This window comes from Tachypleus tridentatus, chromosome 4 (assembly GCF_004210375.1).
Source record: "Tachypleus tridentatus isolate NWPU-2018 chromosome 4, ASM421037v1, whole genome shotgun sequence".
In the NCBI taxonomy this organism is placed as follows: domain Eukaryota; kingdom Metazoa; phylum Arthropoda; class Merostomata; order Xiphosura; family Limulidae; genus Tachypleus; species Tachypleus tridentatus.
The window spans coordinates 72,051,359-72,072,150 of NC_134828.1; the positions used below are offsets into that span (position 1 = coordinate 72,051,359).

Consider the following 20,792-nt stretch of genomic DNA (forward strand, 5'->3'; position numbering starts at 1 on the left):
AATGAATAGAAAACAGCTAAAAAACTTGTTTACATTATTTATGCATACACATATATTCTGTTTATCACAATAATATTATTTTTGTATTATTGAAAACTATAGCTACTAATTTGTTTTTGGGTGAAGACAACAAAAAATGACTAAAAATGGCTTCATAGATTAAAAAACTTGTAAGAGCTTTTCTAATGTATTTTAAAACCTGCATCATTCAATTACAAAGACCTATGTATTTGTAGAAAGAGAAAAATTAATATTAAAATTTTGGTGATTAAAAACAATCCAGAGCAGATGATAATGTTTTTCTTTGTGCCTTGTAGTTTTCAAAATATGCAGTATTTTTTTTTAATATATTCACATAAGTTTTAATGGGAAAAATTAGATAATTTTCATGTACCAATCCCCTCAATGTGGATTTCTATATGTGGTGATTGGACTTCCCAAAGAAGGTTCTGTACTTTCAGTTTACTTCCTCTAGGATCTAAACATCCACTTGCATGTTTGTCGTGCCTGGTGACCTATGAAGGGGAGAAGAGGATCCTGGTGATTGAGGGGTCCAACTCCAACACACCACTTTGGCCATGAATTCCTGTAGATGGGTGGTTTTGGGGTCCCCCCCCAAATCATTCAACTAGTCCATTTGGGCCAGTGTCAATTAAGTGCCAGTGTAGGACATCCTCAACAGGTGTAGTGGACATTGTCTGATTGGGTATAGTGCTCATTAAATCGTGGCATCATTGCAGCAACCTTATATGGCACTGTAGTGTGTCCATTTGTAGGGCTTCCATGGTGGGTGGGGTCAGTGGGCACCAAAACATTTTTTTTAATACGGATACCCCTCATAAAAAAAAATAAGCATGACAGCATAGAGAAAAATCTGACTACTGGCAAACAACCACACATTGATGACTCTGTACAGTCACACTCACAACTTGAATCTGTCCCACAATTTTTAATTATACATTGTTTAACTGAAAAACTGAAGGGCAGATGCCTTCATTTTTTTATTTAAAAGGGCTTAGAAGGGCTTGCTGGCTCACCTAAATTTGTAAAAAAAATTTACAGTCTGGGGACATTTTAATCGAAACAGCTTCATCACAACATTCCAAACTCCTCTTGAAGTCGAAGGCCATTGGGGATATACCTATGGAGATTACTTCTTATTTTACTTTGAATTCTTCCAGAGGAGTTATAATTGAGAGGGATTTAAAAACCATTCCAGAGTCAGAGATTCTCACAGGTTTCACCAGCCAAGGTGTTACAAGATTATGGAGCTGACAAATGTTCTAATATTAACATTTGGAACATCACGTCCTCTACCACAATCAAGGCAGGATATCTGAATTGTAAGGTACAGCCTTGTATTTCTAACCCTGTTAGATATTTTTATTTGTCAATGATTTGGTCACTCAAACATCTTGTTGTCGTTCCTTAACATGTGCCCGTTGAGCTGATAAAGACCATGATGGTTTTGAATGCCAACTAGAACTGCATTGTGTTAACTGTAATGGTCCACATCCTTCCTATTTTACTTCTTACCCTAAATGGGTGGAAGAGAAAGAAGTACGTCTCAAGACAGTTCATAATATTACTTATCCAGAGGCTAGGAAGTTACTATTCCCAATTCCATCTCAGATTTATGTTGCTGTAATCCATTTCACTACTACAGTAGGAGTCCGGACAGACATTTCCGTGCCTCCTACAGAATCCTTAACAGTGCACCTTAATCTAGTACTCTCCAAAATCAACAAAGTAAACAAATCAGTATCTACTTCTATCTCTGTCCTTACCACATCTTCCAGTCATTGCCTAACTTCACCTTGTTTAAGCTCAGATGTTTCCATGGAGTCTTTTTCTCTTGACACCCCAAAAATTAACCCATTTGCTCATGTCTTCAATTACTGGAATGTGTGTCTACATTCTCCAACCTGTGTACTCGATCCAGAGCAGGATCACTAGAAAGTAACCGACCAACATCCAGTAAGGGAAAAAAGCGCAGTTGCAAGCAGAAGGTCTCCGTGCCATATTTTCCTCCAAAATAAAGAAAAATAGCCACACTAATTCGATGGAACTGTCAAGGATTTCAGTCAAATGTGAATGACATCAAGTATTTGATTGACTTTTATCATCCCAAATGTCTTTCTTTACAGGAAAAATTTTTAAAACCTACTAATAAATTCTCAATTCGACAATACTCCTTTTACAGAAATGGCAGTTATGTGTAGGACCCCCTTGGTGTGGATTCCTGTACGTGGTGAGGGGACCTCCCAGGGAAGATTCTGTTCTATCTGGTTACCTTCTCTGGGATCTAAACATCCACCCACGTGTTTGCCGTGCGTGGCGACCCGTGAAGGGGAGGAGAGGATCCTGGTGGTTGAGGGGTCCAACCCTAACACACCACTTTGGCTTCGAATTCCTGTAGACGGGCGGCCTTTGGGTGGCCCCCCTTGGGTCAATCAGCTGGTCCACTTGGGCTAGAGTCAACCAAGTACCAGTGTTGGAAGTTCTCAACGGGTGTTGTGGACACTGTGCCTGATGCTGGTGTTTGGGTATAGTGCTCACGAAACCCTGGCGTTGCTGCATTGTCCTTGCGTGACTTTGTAGCGTGTCCCCTTGTAGGGCTCCATGGTGGGTGGGGTCAGTGGGTACTGAAATGTTTTCCTTTTCCTATGGATCCTCTAAAAAATTTAAATAAAATTGTAAAAAAACAGTCAATGGGTAAGTGACCACGTCTTGAATACTCAGAACAGCAATCTTCGACATTTGTAACACACGTACCTCATTTTCTTATATTACATTCTCTTTTGGAAAAACCTTTAGGGCAAATGTCCCCTTTTTTTATTCAAAAGGGACTAGAGGGACTTGCTGGCTCTCCAAAGTCAGTAAAGAAACTTCGATCTGGTGACATATTGGTTGAAACATCCACATCCCAACACAGCGAACTCCTCTTGAATTCAAAGGCAATTGGGGATATACCTATTGAGGTTACACCCCATGCTACCTTGAATTCTTCACGAGGAGTTATTGTTGAAAGGATTTGAAGAACGTTCCCGAGTCAGAGATTCTCACTGGTCTCTCCACTCAAGGAGTTTCTGCAGTGAGGCGCATCTCCACTCGCAAAGATGGAGTTACACTGCCAACAAATACCCTCGTTTTAACATTTACTTCACCACATGCACCTGTCACCATCAAGGCAGGTTATCTCATTTGCAGGGTTGCCATACATACCAAACCCTCTTGATGTTTCCAATGTCAGAGATTCGCCACTCAAAGACATCTTGTCGTGGTTCCCGACATGTGCTCGTTGTGGAGGCAAGGACCAAGATGCCTATGACTGTGACATGAACCCACATTGCGTAAACTGCAATGGTTCTCACCCCTCTTACTTTCATTCTTGCCCAAAATGGTTGGAGGAAAAAGAGGTGCAGCGTTTGCAAGCGACACATAACATTAGTTATCCTGAGGCTCGGAAATTGCTGTCCACAACTCCATCTGGGACATATGCTGCTGCACTTCATTCCACAACTACAGTGGGAGTGCAGACAGATCTCTCTGTGCCTCCAAGAGAATCGTTTTCAAAACAAATGAAAAGCCTTTTGACCTCCATGGTTAAAAAGGTTGATGAATTGACTTCCACACCCATCTCTGTTCCTCCCATACATTCCAACAAACCTCAAGATCCACATCCTTCAGTTTCAAATACAGGCATTTCTTCTGATACATCTTTTTCTCCCACCACAAGAGACAAAACAATTATTCGTTCGCGTCCTCAGTCACTGGATTCCCCTTCCAATAACAAAAACCTGCCCATCCGACCCAGAGCAGGATCCATGGAGGTTGATAGACCTCCTCTGACTAAAGACAGTAAAGAAAAAAAGGCGTGGTCGTAAACCGAAGGGTTCTCCAGCCACTTTACCTACCCCTTCTTAAAAATGGCCACCTTGATACAATGGAACTGTTGAGGTTTACGTTCTAATCTGGATGATATCAAAACGCTGATTGCTTCCTACCATCCTGTTTGTCTTTCTTTACAAGAAACATTTCTCAAAACTGCTGATACTGTCTCCATTCGGCAGTTTTCTCTGTACAGAAATGACAGGTTGTGTGATGGTCGAGTACATGGAGCGGTGGCACTGTTGGTTGATCAACACGTGCCCACCCTGACTTTGTCACTCAACACACCCTTGGAGGCTGTAGCCATCCGTGTTTCCTTGGGTCATACCATCACTGTTTGTTCTCTGTACCTGTCCCCTGGAGAGACATATGATCAATCAGATCTTGATGCTCTCGTTGAACAATTGCCATCTCTATTTCTAATCCTAGGGGGATTTTAATGGACATCATCCCCTCTGGGGAAGTGCTATTATTGATGGGAGGGGCCAATCTGTAGAGCGGATGCTCTCTGATCACAATCTTTCTCTTTTCAATACTGGTTATTCCACTTACTTTCATGCACCTAGTCAGTCCTTTACCTCTATTGATCTCTGTTTGCTCCCCTTCATTATTCTCCCATTTTTTCATGGAGGGTTGACAGTAATCCACTAGGCAGTGATCATTTTCCGATCCTTTTGAGAGAGAGACTGGCCGTGGTCGATGCCACCCTACCCGCATGCCCAGGTGGAAGCTGGATCAGGCAGACTGGTCCACTTTCACTGCTCTCGCAGAACTTGATCCTGCCATCGTAAATCAGCCATCAATAGACAGCTGTGTAGCAGCGGTAACTAACTGTATTACACATGCAGCTGCTCAGTGTATTCCTAAAACCTCGACACGTTTTCCACGATATCCTCGTCCGTGGTGGAATCCTGCTTGCCACTTAGCACGGAAGGCTCAAAAGTGGGCCTGGGATACTTTTCGTAGATATCCCACACTTTCAAACCGGGTTGCTTTCCAACGGGCCCGTGCACATGCTAGGTGGGTAAGACGTTAAAGCCAGAAGGAATCTTGGATTAAGTTCACAACCAGCATATCTTCTACCACCAGTTCCAAGATCATATGGGACAGGATTCGAAAGGTTAATGGGCACTACAATTCTGTCCCCCCTCTTGATCTTACTCTCTGATGGTCAGGAGGTGACTGATGTTCGGAACATCGCTAACACTCTAGGTGAAAGCTTTTGCCGGGTATCTAGCACTTCTGCTTTTCCTCCACCTTCCTGGCCATCAAGACTCGGGCAGGGCGATCACCTCTTTCCTTTCAAACTGACTGTTTCTTTGACTATAATTGTCCCTTTACTCTGGTGGAACTAAAAAATGGCCCTTCATCGGTCTGCCAGTACGTCTGTTGGACCTGATGATATTCATTATGACATGCTGCACCATCTATCTCCTGCTTCTCTTGATGTCCTTCTGATTGTTTCTAACCGGATCTGGCAGGAGAATGTTTTTCCTGATGCCTGGTGCCAGGCTATTATTTTACCTTTCTCTAAGCCAGGGAAAGATCCCAAGATTCCTTCAAACTACTGTCCAATTGCTTTGACGAGCTGTCTCTGTAAGACATTAGAAAGGATGGTTAATGCTCGTCTTGTTTGGTTCCTTGAATCAAACAACCTCCTCTCGCTCACCCAGTGTGGGTTCCGTCGACAGCACTCCACCACAGACCACCTAATTCGTCTTGAAACATCTATCAGAGAAGCCTTTCTCAACCGCCAACATCTTGTATCAATATTCTTTGACATATAGAAGGCTTACGACACAACATGGAGGTATGGCGTTTTGCGAGACCTCCATACATATGGGTTACGTGGCCATCTACCCGTGTTTATTAAAAAATTTTTAATGGACAGGAGATTCCAAGTTCGTGTGGGTTCGACACTTTCCTGTTCTTTTGTACAGGAACTTGGAGTCCCTCAAGGCTGTGTATTGAGTGTTACACTCTTCAGTATAAAGATAAATGCCATCACTGAACAACTCCCTCTCACTGTTGCGAATGGGCTGTATGTCGACGACTTTCACATCTCATGTCAGTCGTCAAACATGAGATATATTGAGTGGCAACTACAAACCGTCCTCAATTGTGTACGGAAGTGGACTCTGGCGAACGGCTTTAATTTCTCTCTCTCCAAAACTGTATGCATGCACTTTTGCCGTCGACGGGGTATTCACCCTGATCCTGAACTTCATATTGGTGAAGTTTTGCTGCCAGTGGTCCTGGAGACCAAGTTCTTGGGGCTTATCTTTGATCGTAAACTGACCTTTATACCACACTTAAAGCAGCTTCGGGTCAAATGCACAAGAGCACTGAACATCCTCCGTGTTCTCTCTTCTACCAGTTGGGGGGCAGATCGCTGTTCAATGTTAAAGGTATATCGTGCTCTTATTAGATTGAAACTCGATTATGGATCAATGGTCTGTGGCTCTGCCAGACCCTCGGCCTTAAAGATGCTGGACCCCATTCATCACCAAGGACTTCGACTCTGCACTGGGGCTTTCCGTACCTCTCCAGTTCAAAGTATATACATTGAATCTCATGAACCTTCTCTACACCTTCGCCGTTTGCAACTATCTTTACAATATGCTTCGAAACTTCATTGCTTACCAAAGCATCCCACCTGGAAATGTGTTTTCCTTCCTCGGTGGGCAGTACTTTTTTCAGAACAGACGATCTGTCATTGCTCCGTTTGGCCTTCGCATCTGGGCGCAATTGGATGAATTGGGTCTGTCTTTGGATAACATTGCAGATTCCACAGGTTGGCCCATCCCACCATGGCTTATTACAGCCCCCAAATGTGACCTTTCTTTCAGTCACCTAAAAAAGGCAGATGCTCCAGATTGGAAGTACCGTCTTTTATTCAATGAATATCTTTCAAACAATCATTCAGTTCCCATTTATACAGATGGTTCCAAATCAGGTAATTCAGTGGGCTCTGCTATGGTTTGCTATGGGTCAGTAGTTGTGCGCAGAATCCCTTCTACAGCTTCTGTGTTCACTGCTGAACTGTATGCCATATCTCTTGCCCTGGATCATATTGCAGCTGAGTAGTACTCCAACTGCACTATTTATACTGATTCGCTTAGTTCTATACTTGCCTTGGAATCGCTACACGATAGTTCACATCCTATTCTCGCTGATATTCGAAAGCGACTGGCCCATTTTTCATTAGCAGCTTCTTAAATCCAGTTTTTGTGGATACCAGGCCATGTTGGTATTCGCGGGAACGAGCTTGCAAACATGGCAGCTAAATATGTCTGCTTCAGCACCATCACTCCTATGCCTATTCCATACATGGACTATGGTGTTGCCTTCAAGGCTCGGCTCCATGCCAGCTGGCAGTCCACTTGGAGTGAGCAACGTGACAACAAACTTTTTTCAAATCAAACCCAAAATTGGACTTTGACCATCTAGCTTCCGTAAAGGTCGGAAGGAGGAAGTTGTTCTCACTAGGCTACACATTGGTCACAGTTTTTTAACTCATCATTTTCTTTTATCTGGAACTGATGCACCAATGTGTAGTTTGTGTAACACTCAAATCACTATCAGCCACGTTTTACTTTCTTGCCATCATTACAATTCTCAACCACGGCAATATTTTAAACATATTTTTTCCCAGGGTCAGTCTGTGACATTGGACAGAGTTATTGGTGATGGTGACTCTGTCCACCTTGATAATGTTTTTAATTTTTTAATGGCCATTAATCTTTTTAATCTCATTTAAGTGTTGCATATTTATTCATTACACCTTTTTAATTGTGGTTCCTTTTTTACAGTTTTAATCTCTCTCCTTTAATTTGACATTGGACAATGGCCAGAACATTAAATAACTCGACACCAGGACTGGAAAGGACAACTTCAGGTGACTAACGCTACTGTTTGAACTATCCGTTTGAACTACTCGTTAGTTGTCCTGGCGAGTTGTTATTATACTTTTGCTGCATATCATTTCACACTTTTACTACTTAACTTTTTAGTACTGGCCATATTGACTCATAACCCGGAACCAGGACTGTAAAGACCAACTTCAGGTGACTGACGGTGGTTTTTATACTTACCTGTTAGTCTTCCTGGTGGGTTATGATCATTACCATTTTGCTACAGGTAGTTCTTTACAACTTTGTTGACTGGATGTCAACATTGGTTTTTTACACCATTTTCTGTTTTAATTGCTGTTTTATTTTTACCTTCATTTACTTTTACAAATTTTACTCCATTTACTTGACTTTATCTTTTTACTGGACATTTGGCTACTCATTGTTACAATTTTGCTATGTATCTTTTAAAACTTCTGTTCTTTTACATTTTGATACTGGTTGCTATGACACATAACCCGGAACCAGGACTGGAAAGACCAACTTCAGGTGACTGACGGTGGTTCTTGAACTTACCTGTTAGTCTTCCTGGCAGGTTATGAGCATTACCTTTTTGCTAGAGTAAATACCTTACAACTTCTTATACTCTGCCTTCTATCTTAACATTGTAGACTAGGTGTCAACATTGGTTTTATACTTTTTTGTTTTACCTTCATTTCCATTTATATCTATTACTACATTTATTTATTTATTTTTTACATTTTTACCGAATGTCTGGCGCAGATAGCCTTGCTGCTTTGTGCCATAAAACACTAAATCAATCAATCAATCAATGTGTAGGACAGACATGAGGGAGTAGCACTGCTGGTTGATCAACATGTGCCCACCTGCTCCTTGTCATTGAATACGCTTTTTGAGGCTGTAGCCATCCATATCTCCTTGGGTTGTACCATCACTGTTTGCTCTCTGTACCTTACCTTTGGAAAAAATTATCACCCCTCAGACCTTGATGCCCACATTGAGCAACTGCCAACTCCCTTTTTAATTTTGGGGGATCTTAATGGGCATAATACCCTCTGGGTTAGTTCTAGTATTGATGTGAGGGATTGTGCTATAGAGCATATGCTCTTGAATCACAACCTGTCTCTCTTCAATACTGGCTCTTACACTTATTTTCATGCACCCAGTCAGTCATTTACTGCTATAGATCTTTCTATCTGCTCACCTTCACTTTTCATTTGCTTTTCTTGGGAGGTTGACATCAATCCACAGGGTAGTGATCATTTCCCTATCATATTAAGAGAGATTGGCCGTGGTCAGTGCCACCTGACCTGTGTGCCTCAGTGGATGTTGGATGAGGCCAACTGTCCATCTTTCACTGCTCTCTCAGAACTTGATCCTGCCATATTATATAAATCATCAATAGATGATTGTGTTGCAGCAGTAACTAAATGCATTTTCCAAGCAGCTGCTCTTGGTGGAATTCTGCTTGTTCTATAACACGAAAAAGCTCAGAAACGTGCTTGGGATAAATTTTGTAGATATCCCATGCTTCCAAACTGCATTGCATTTCAGCAAGGCCATGCACAGGCCCGGCAAGTTAGACTTCAAAGCCAGAAGGAATCTTGGATTAAATATACCTCCAGCATTTCTTCAACCACCACTTAAAAAGTCATATGGGACAAGATCTGGAAGGTGAGTGGATGGTATACTTCTGCCTTCCTCTCTATCTTGATATTCAATGGCCATGAAGTTGCTGATGGTCAGAGCAATGCCAATACTTTTGGTGAATGTTTCTCTCATGTATCTAGCTCTTCAAACTCATCCCCTTCCTTCTTAGCTATTAAACACGAGTTGAACATTTGCATCAGTTGGACCTGATGATATACATTGAGATGCTATGCCACCTTTCTCCTGTCTCTCTTACTATTCTCCTGGCTGTCTTTAACTGGATATGGCAGGAGAATGTCTTTCCTGATGCTTGGCACCATGCTATTGTATTCCCTGTTCTTAAACCTGGGAAGTATCTAAAGATTCCTTCGAATTACTGTCCCATTGCTTTGAGTTGTCTCAATAAGACCTTAGAGAGTGTGATTAATGCTCATCTTGTTTGGTTTATTGAATCAAACAACCTTCTCTCACCCACTCAATGTGTGTTCTGAAGATAACCCTCCATGATAGACCATTTAATTTGCCTTGAAACATCAATTAGAGAAGCCTTTTTGAAATGACAACATCTTGTTACTATTTTCTTGATTTAGAGAAAGCTTATGGTACAACATGGAGATATGGCATCCTGCAAGACCTTCACTCCTATGGATTGCATGGCAATTTCTCACTTTTATTAAGAATTTTTAAATGAATCTCCAATTCCAGGTCTGTGTTGGCTCAACACTTTCCCATTTTTTCCCCACAGGAACTTGGGGTCCCTCAAGGCTGTTATGAGTGTCACACTTCTCATTATAAAGATTAATGCCATCAGTGAACAGCTACCCCCTACAGTTGCAAATGGTCTTTTCATTGATAACTTTCACATCTCTTGTCAGTTATCAAACATGAGGTTTATTGAGCAGCAGATACAAACTGCAATCAATCATAACTTAAGTGGACCATAGCAAATGGTTTTCAACTTTCTCTCTCTAAAACTGTTTATGTACATTTCGGCCGCCAACGTGGTATTCATCCATATCTAGAACACTATAGATGATGCTGTACTTACTGTCATTCCTGAGGCAAAATTCTTAGGTCTTATATTTTACTGTAAATTAAACTTTATTTCCCATATCAAGCAACTTTGTGTCAAATATACAAGAGCATTGAGCATCCTTCAGTCCTCTCTTCCACCTTGTGGGGAGAGGATCGATAATCCATGCTTACAATTTATTTTGCCCTTACCCGATCCAAACTTGACTATGGGTCTATGGTTTATGGTTCTGTCAGAATCTCAGCACTGAAAATGCTGGATCCTATTCACCATCAGGGGCTTTTGCTTTGCACTGGGGTCTTTCTTACTTCAGTCCAAAGTTTGTATGTGAAGTCCCATGAACTCTCTTTGTATATTTGCCATTTGCAACTGTCTCGTGTATGCTTCCAAACTTTGCTCTTTACCACAACACCCAACTTAGGGTTGTGTTTTCTATTCTCAGTGGGCCACAATTTTCTATAATAGAAAATCTGCCATTGTTCCTTTTAGCCTTTGTATTTGGGCACAATCAGAAAATTGGATACATCTTTGAATAGCATACTAGTATCAACAGTTTGGCTTCTTCTATCATGGCTAATTATCATCTCCAACTGTGACCTATCTTTGAATCATCTGAGGAAGTCCAGTGTTCCAGATTGGAAATGTCACTCTTTATTTGCTGAACATCTTTCAAACAATCCATCCATTCCCATATATACAGATGGTTCAAAACCAGGTGACTCTGTAGGTTTTTCCATTTTTTGCTACAGTTCAGTTGTAGCACATAGAATACCCTCTACAGTTTCTGTGTTCACTGCTAAATTGTATGTCATATCTCTTACCCTAAATCACATTGAAACTATGCAATATATGAATTGTATGATCTATACTGATTTACTCAGCTGTCTATTGGCCCTGACATCATAACATGTTAGTTACCATCCTATTCTTATCAGTATCCAAAACAAACTGGCCCATTTCTCTATCATCTATCTCAGTCCAGTTTGTTTTGGATACCAGGTCATGTTGATATTAGTGGGAATGAGCTAGTTGACAGAGTGGCAAAGTCCATCTGCTCTGGCTCTGTCACCACCATACCTTTTTCCATTGTTTGAAGGGAAAAAATTAGGGATACTAATGACACAACCCAGGTTCAGAAAGCTTTAACAGAAATTATTTATAATTTTCTGTCATATGTTACAGTGAAAATATCTGTTGCTTTACACAGGCATGTTTTTCACAGCTGACATGCTTCATCTGTGTTCTAATGTTTTGTTGGAACTTTGCTTAAAGGCATATTTTTATATATTTTTTATGTCATAAATTTGAAATTTTGATGAATAAAAATATTGTAGAAAAATGTTTTTATTTATAAATTTTAAGTGTTGCTTCAACTGTATATTGATTGATAAATATTATACTACTTTGTTCTTACCTTTTTTTGTAGAACTGCTCATCCAGTTAGTATATTAAAGTTTTCACCAGATGGAAATTTGTTTGCATCAGTAGGTCATGCAGACAGACTAATTAAAATATGGTATGAAAACAAAAAAGGTAAGCATGCAGAAATATACATAAAATATTACAAAATATAAATAAATGAATTTATAGTCAGAAATAATTTTATAATGCATAACAGTTAGAATGCTGAAACTACTGAATTGTCATTTTAGATGGATATAAATTTTGTTTCTAGTTTGTTTATCTTGCATGGCTAAAATACTTACTTATTTGTTACTGAAAGGAAAAAGAAAAGAACTTGGTAACAGGAAAAATAAAATTTCATATTTGTTCCCTCAGATATTTTATTAGTATCCATATTGAAATAAATCATTCTTAATAGTGATAGCTGTATTATCTTGCAATTATGAAAAATAAATGTGCTCAATCCCAACTGGAAAAATACTCTATTAAAAGAAAAAAAGATACTGACAGTTTAGAGTATACTTATTGGTTAATAAAGTTTAAAATAATAAATCCTAGTAAAGTTTGAAGGTACCAAGCCATGACTATATTTTCAGGTTGATGAAAAGAGTGGTGATTCCCTAAACTTGGTGTCCTTTAATCTGACGAGAAAACTTGTTGAGAATTTATATGTCATCACAAAGAAGAGGTAACGACCGAAGCTCTTCTTGTGAATCTGAGGTTCACCAAGATACTTTAGATACTTTATATCTCTTTATTAATCTACTAGTTTAAATTAAAGTTAAAGACAAAATATATATTTCTAGGTGAAAATGTGTAAGGTATTTGACATTCTCTTTCAAATTCTAAGATATTGAGTAAAATTATTGTTATGTTGCATAACTATTTTGTAATTGGAGATTATTAAACCCTCAAAACATGAAAAATTAAACTATTTTATCAGGGTTTTGTTTATCAGAATGTTAAATATGCATTAATTCACTATCAGCAACTTTCTCACTATAACACTACTGAAAAATCAACAATGTATATGCACTTACTAAATATAGAAATCCTAAACTAAAAAAATAATCTCAGAGATGACTCACAAAGGTCAAAACATTTTTTATACTTTATTTTAAAGTTTTAATACCCACACCAGCCATCTTCAGAATACATTTTTATTTTAAGTGAGTTTCTCGGCATAAGAAAAACCATTAACTATCAGTGATGTCGAGAAAACCCACTTGTAGAGAAATATATATGCAAAAACGGCTCGTTTGGGTTGAGAAAATATTTTACATAGAAGGTCAAAACGTTGTTCACTCTTCTATGTAAAATATTTTCTCAACCCAAACGAGCTGTTTTTGCATATATAAAACCATTAACTGATTCTAGTTTTTAATTTATATCAATCTTTATTAATCATCTGTTTGTTTAATTTTCTAGATTTGGAAGGTTTTTACCTATTACAATTAAAACTCTAAAAGTCTGGTCACTCAGTTTAAGTTATGAGACGAATTTTATGCTGATTGAATTATTACTGCTTCTTTGCCAAAAATATTGTATTTCGTAAACTTGAATTACTTTTCTTTGTTTTCTCAACAGTGAATTTTACATCCCATAGTGGTCATTCACTATCTGGTAGTGAAATTAACTACACATTTATATACATTGCTCATCCCAGAGCTGTGACAGGTTTTTCATGGAGGAAGACTAGCAAATATATGCCACGGTGTGTGCTTTTTTATCTCTTGTGCTTGATTCAGCAATGGTTAATTTACAACCACTTAAGTTGATTGTGTAGATCAAAATGATATTGCATGTTAATGTATTTACTGTATCATTAAAATATTCATCCACAAGTGATTTAAAACTACTTGTTATTCAGGAGATTAAACAGCATTATAGTGCTTTACACACAATGAAATATTTTCTTCCATTAAAAGGAAAGAAAAAAACTACATTAAAGTAATTGAAAAGAATAACTTATTATCCTCTTGTAATTTTAAAATATTAAAAAGTGACTGACTTTATGTGATATGTTTAAGCTTTTTTAGCATTTACACCCTTTGGAACAGTTTCAAAAGGGGAAAAAATGTTTGATGGAAAAATATTTGCTGAAAACTAAATCAATCTCTCAAATTTGGTAAAAAAAAAGTAAGATAAGTATTATTCTAATCATAATTACCTAAAAAACTAATGTCTTGAGGCAATTTTTTTCATATAAATAGATTTTCAAAATCAAGTTGAAATTTAAGATCAAAGTACTAAAGGAACAACATATCTGGATGAAAGAATTCCTAAATGATTCGTGAAGTAATTAATGAACTCTAGTTTGTTTGCCAGCACTGCAAACAAGTGTTACATTTTTACAAATTAATCTGTTATCATATACTTGACAATTTTAGGGCTTCTGTTGCCAATATGTTGGTTACTTCCTGTCGAGACAACATTTGTCGAATTTGGGTGCAGACTCTGCTACCTGATGATGGATTGATCAATCTGCAGCAAATTGAGGCCCTAGCAAGTCAAACCCCTCGACTACAAACTCAAAGACACAGACAGCGTATCATGCAACGTTTAAAGCACATGAAGTATGTGAGCAAAACAGGTTTATAAAATCATTATAAAAGGAACTAAAATACAGTGGAGTGCCATTAAGCCACGGTATTTGGGGGGTCAACCTGCTTAACCACGGCTTAAACCTTTGTGACTGAAAAGTCGAAGTCGCCAACAGCTAGGACAGTTATCTAGGAGTAGGCAGGCTCTAGGTTCTAGTCCCTTGTTCCTCAGGTGTTTCCGGACATCAGGGATGAACGTCTTGTGAAACCAGTTTTCAAAGATCGCAGCTGTCATTTAGGTGTTCTGGCTATGGGTGTAGTCTACTGGCAGTGTTGACATGTTCACTTTATGGAAGCACTTGGGTGACCTGTACTTCCTGATGCAGAGTGGTGTCAGCTTGTGTAGACCAGTCCAGTTACAGCAGAACAACATGGTCACCCTGTCCTTGATTTGTTTGTAGCCTTCTTTGCTGTTCTTGTCTTTCTTCATAGCTAAAGTTCTATCTGGCAAAATTCTATAGTAAAGACCTGTTTCATCTGCATTATAGATCTGCTCCTCAACAAGTTGCTGTTCTTCAAAGAATTCTTGGAACTTAGGGATGAACTCTTCTACTGCTACAGTGTCTGCTGACTTGATCTCGCTGTTGATTTTTACTTGCAATATGCTGTGTCGCTGCTTCCACCTTCTTAACCAACCAGTTGAAACAGTAAACTCTGGACCTGCATTAGGGCCATGAAGTTCCTTGTGTAGTTTCTCTGCTTGTGCTTCAATAACTGGTCCAGATTTGGGAATTCCATTGTTTCTGGCTTCACAAAATGCATTGAATGTTGCCTTGTCTAACTCAGGATCTTGTGCTGTTCTAGCTTTCTTGCATTTCAAACCACCCTCATCAAGTTCATCAAGAAATGCTCTTAAGTTATTCTCATCTTTAATCCACCCATGCAATGTAGACTCAGGTATGCCTAACTTTCTACTAACTTTAGCGCGAGTTTTGCCGTTTCGTATTCTTTCTATGACCTTCAGCTTTTGCTGAACGTCATACGATGCATGTTTACGTTTGGTACTCATGGGGTAGGAATTTGTCAATATGATATGCTCACTATTAATTCAGAAACTGAAGTGATTTCTATTGGGTTTGTGGGCAATATTTATACAATTCCATAAAAATATCGGATTATCGAATTAAAAATTATACTTTAATTATTGATCACTTTTTTCACGGATTAACTTTAATGTATGTAGAGGTGTGATTCGGTAACAATGGTGGCCTCCATAAAGCTGACATAGAGAGCGGATAAGGTAGATTAACGGTTGATTTCTATTGTAATATATTTTATTTATTTCCCAAATTAAAGCAAATCCTTTTTAAATATCCCCTTGAAGTTATAAAGCCAGGATTAAATTTGTAAGCTGCATTTTTACATGTTCTTAAATTAGCGGTGAGCCACGGTAATCCTCGCTCACATCTCTCACAAGACTTGCTACAGCGGCTTAAGCGATTTCGTGGTTTACTGGTCTGCAGCTTAATGGCGCTCTGCTGTAGTGGCTCAAGACTTTGCACTGTAAGCCACAAACCTAGATTTTGATTTTAAAAAAAATATTTATATCCGTAAAATCTGGATTTGTGTTAATACATAAAATTGAGTGTTTAATAAAATATTTGAAATTAGTTATAAACTTACTTCATATAAATAATAGTATTTAACTTAATTTGAAATAAGGTGCCCTTTATTACAATTTCATGAAGTTTATTTTATAAGGAATGAATTATATAGAAAAATAATTTGTATTTTAAACTCAATTCATCTCAATTGCATTTTATAGATATTGTACCTGAAAAAAGTGGTAAAATGCTTTCTTACTGGCTAATAGATTTTTTACTGAGTTATATCTATTCTGGACAGGTCTTTCAACCACTATAAGAGACGACAAGCTTCACAGTTAACAGAAGATCCTCATGAAACCATTCCAACATTACCCAGCACCTACAGTGTGCATGACTTTCACAGTTTTGGTTTTCATGGGTCTGGGATAGCTCCTGGTCTTCATTTTCATCTTGCTGCTAGTATTAATGCAGAAACTGGTAAAGGATATGTATCAAAGTTTAAAAAGTACAGATCTTTCTATCAAAAAAAATTATACATTTTCATTTTTAAAGTTTTAAAATTTTTCGAAAATATAGTAACTTGTAAAATACTGAAAATTTTATCTTGTTGAAATTGAACTTACACTACCTGAAAGAAATAAGATTAAAAATAAAAATTCCAAATGTTCTTTAAGCATCACAGAGCACGAGTCTTACTCGCATTTTCCACTCACCCACTTTCTGTGTAACTTATTGTGCAAGTATCAGGGAATCTTACTTTAGTTGTGATTTCCCACTATCATTTAGTTGTTATTGAAAGTTGCAGTCATAATGAAAGTTTAATTGTGGGAGGGAAGGTATTTCAGAGTTAAGTTTACATTTGAAATTCATTTTAATTTTAAAAATATGAAATATAAATGGGGTAGACTTACCCTCTGAAGTAATGAAAACCAGAATACCCTCATTATAAAGGAAGTGAGAGCCAAAGGACATGGAAAGAAACCAAAACTATAAAACTACAAGCTGTAGATAGGAATAAGATAATCAAGATCCAAGAAATATAAAGCCAAGCAGATATGGAGTAAAATCTAGAACCAGAAAATGTCACAATGAGTGAAACAAACTGACCTTATATAAAAGATAAAGACTGAATCTAAAGGACACATGGAAAGGACATTTTTTTCAGCAGGGTATCCCATAATACAATTTAATATAGACAAAGGAGTTTAGTTTTGTGAGTGGTAACAGTGTATTGAACCTGTGGAGTTAATAATGGGATGCAAATGATGGCATGAATAGATAGGAGGAATACTGTATTCTCTAGAAAACTTGGGGTAGCAGCTCAGACATGCAGTATGGAAGGGCATGTTTCTGAAATAGTAGCCGCCTTCACCAATATCGGAAATAACTGATTCATACAACTGACCATATTAGTGGCTCTTGGGGAGGCCAAAGATAGACCCACGCAGTCTCCAAGGATGGGTTCAGTAATGTGGGGGCACTGCAGTAAGAACATCGAAATGTTATGAAGTAAGAATAAAAACATGGATGATTCATATTCTGGTTGATGCTGAGACACCTGGTGATGATAATCACTTCCATTTCTGATATTCTTTGTGCTACGCAAGGATGTACATGGAAAAATTACCCATAAAAGCATTATCTGTCCCAAGGTGATAGTATGTCCATTTCCAAAGGACAAAACTCTTTCATGAAACTCCTGCATAGAGGGTAGAGGTTTAGCAAGATGTAAATAATTGGATTGCCTGAAGCAAATGCAGAGGTTAGATACTATTCAAGAGTCATGACTGGATGAAATTATGTAAAAAGTTTTTTTTATGTAAGAAGAGACTATATTTGATTATGTTGTCTTTCTCATTTTGTGTTGAATTTTAATTTAAAATTATTCACAGCCTCATACACTCTGTAAATTATCATTTGATGTTAAATGTAAAAGTAACTCCTAAGAGAAAGATATCACTGAAACTGGAGAGTAACCATAGGTGGTGAAAACAATCCTGAAACTGAAGATACAGTGATGTGATACAGGATGTCTCCATACCTACATTTAAAATGCTCACTAAAAAGCACAGAAATCAGTATCCTTTAAGCATAGTCAAATGGGAATCTGGTAAGGTGCGACCTGAAATCCATGCTTAATGTGATAGGGAATATCATGATAAACAAGATATATCAGTTACACAAACCACTTTGATAATGTGGATGAAGCAAAATTCATGGAACAAGAACCATCCTAAGGTATAAATAACCAGTTCTGATTCCTTGAAAATTTATTTTTGCAGACATTAGAATATACATCACTAACCGAAGAGGAAAATTATTCATGAGATAGTGAATCAGAATCATTCAAAGTAGGTAACACAATAGAAGAAACAAAACAGTGCTGATCACCTCTTGTAGCCCATGTTTCTAGTCAGAAGACTATTAGGATATAAGTACAGAACTATCTTGAAAAAGATGAGAAGTGCAAATAGGGAAAATGTCTGAATATCTCCTACCTGTAGCAAATAATAAAATATGGCTTCAGTAAAAACATGATAGTGAACAAGTTGTGAAAGGTTCAAAAAGAACTTGACCAAGTTGTCACTTCCTTCTTACCCACTGAGGGTAATGTCTAGGTACTCATGGGAGATGTAATTAAAAACCTTCGAAAAGAAGCTGAAAAAGAAAATGTGAACAACAGAGTACAATGTCAAGAAGGAACATCTGCAAGAAATTTAACATTTGAGCTAGTAAAGAAGAGAATCCAGCTCACTTAACAAAGGACAGCATATAACAGCCAGCCTTGAAACTGTTGATAACCAATTTCATTGTGGAAGGTGTACCAAAGTGATGGAATAGAATATGTAGCTGAGAGCCTGCTCTACCAAGGTTTCCATGACTAATATGTGACAGTAAGAAGAACTGGATAGTTTAACCAACTGATCTTGGCCATTATCCAAAATGGAAGATGAAGAAAGAGATTATACATAGATAAAACAATATTCCCTCAAGATGAGCTCAAAGCATTCTCTGCTAGAGAGAAGCTAGATACCAAACTGAAAATTTCTGTCCTGAATGCATATAATTTAGGATGGCTGAACTGTTGGTATAAATGACAAAATACAAGCCTAAAGAAAGACATGGTACGAATGTAGCCAAAAAAAAGAGTTTAGAAACTGTAATAAGAATTTTCTTCAGAAGAGCAAGAATTCTGTCATCTATGTAATGATTATAGATAGTTGATACTCTCTCTCTGTGTGTGTGTGTGTGTGTGTGTGTGTGTGTGATGACATAGAATAACTAAACCAAAGTGAAAGAAGAGGCCCATGAATTAATAACCCATTCCATCATGTGAAAAATGAAGATTGTTGAAGCAGGATGTGCAAATAAGGATAATTTGAAATTTTTATTCATTATTCAAAAAACGTGATGAAAGATTCCACCTAGGAAGGAGGAATGTCTGGTTGTCAAATGAGGCTGAAAAGAATTAAGACTAGTCTTCAATTTTGTTGTGTCTTTGTCAAAAACCTTGAGAGATCATGACATACAACATCAGTATTTCATTGTTGTAGAAAAGGTTTGAAAATTTCAGATCCAAAATCAAGTAAATGGTAAAAATGTTAAAATCAGATGATTAATATAAAATTGAAGTTGACACTCTGATGAATTAAAGAAACAGGAAGTGAAAGGTCCATAGATAAACAAAACCTGAGATGATCACCATAGGTCATCAGAAGAGTTATTTAGAACAGAGAATCAGTGTGTCAGTTATAAAGACCTACCTTCCTTACATCACTGCCAGGTTAAATGAAAAGCATGAGTGAATTTAATAAGCAATGAAGAACATTAGACACAGGACTATAGAAGTAAATAATAGGCAGAAGTGAAATGATGTACAAGAAACAAATAAACTCTTGCTGGTATACTTCCTTGAACATGAAACAACTCAGTGAAACACCTACAAAGACAAAAACAAAGCAGGTGTGTTTTTCAAAGAGATGAGTACCTAGCAGCATAGTTTAGTGGGTAGAAATATCAAAGGAACATAAGACTATGTGGTAATAAAAAAAAAAAGCAGTGAGACCCATAGTTAATAGAATAAAGTAGATATGTGATCCTGACTTAATCAGAAGAATTAGAATAACTGATAATGTTGCAGGGGAATAGTGGTTCAAAACAAACCAAATAATAGCATTCAAGGCATAAAACTGATGATGGGTTAAATTAAAAAACCAAGTGAAAGCTCTCCTCCCTATCTCTCAACCAAATTGAGCTTCAGAAACTTGAAAGAGAAGATAATGTGAATACAGAATTAGTTTTGAAAAATACTTGCAACTCTAAAGTAGAAATTAGCTTGTATGACTCAACTATAACTGACAATTTCAGTATTGAAAATAGAGAACATACCCAAGAAAAAAAGAAATCAGCAGAAGTTTTATTGGCATTAGGGTTGACACTGCAGCAAACAAAAACAGCTTTTGAGACTTTGAAAGAAAAAAATTAACATTCATCAAAAACACAGATGTTAAGTGTTGTGGAAATTAAGCATCCACACAACTGCTGTACCAACAAGGAATAGTAGTATTCATTGACATGAATACATTGAACTCCCAGTGTTACAAATTTACATTTGTACATTGTATGTTGAACCAAAACTGTGGTCTTAAGACCTCCAGTAAAGGTATAGAAATTTTTATAATTGTGGAAGCTGCTGCATGAGAACGAATGTAACAGCAAAGTGAACAGCATCACTGTCAACAAATGTAAGCTATGGTAGGAAAGCAGAGCTTATGTAAGATCCCATAATGTT

The 20,792-nt window shown here is 37.6% G+C and overlaps 1 protein-coding gene across 8 annotated transcripts in view; it reads left to right on the plus strand.

Annotated features, from left to right (window-relative positions):
- Positions 1–20,792, plus strand: part of LOC143249413 (dmX-like protein 2) — a 141,598-nt gene that overhangs the window by 12,344 nt on the left and 108,462 nt on the right. For 7 of the 8 annotated variants that reach the window (XR_013027774.1, XM_076499220.1, XM_076499222.1 and 4 more), the window contains 4 exons: positions 11,873–11,979; positions 13,438–13,564; positions 14,241–14,426; positions 16,299–16,477. Coding sequence is in view for 7 of the 8 variants with exons in the window: in XM_076499220.1 (XP_076355335.1) it covers positions 11,873–11,979; positions 13,438–13,564; positions 14,241–14,426; positions 16,299–16,477 (599 nt within the window). In the remaining variant the exon portion in view is untranslated. Of the gene's footprint in view, positions 1–11,872; positions 11,980–13,435; positions 13,565–14,240; positions 14,427–16,298; positions 16,478–20,792 lie in introns of all 8 variants that reach the window. The other variant, XM_076499226.1, reaches the window with a different exon arrangement.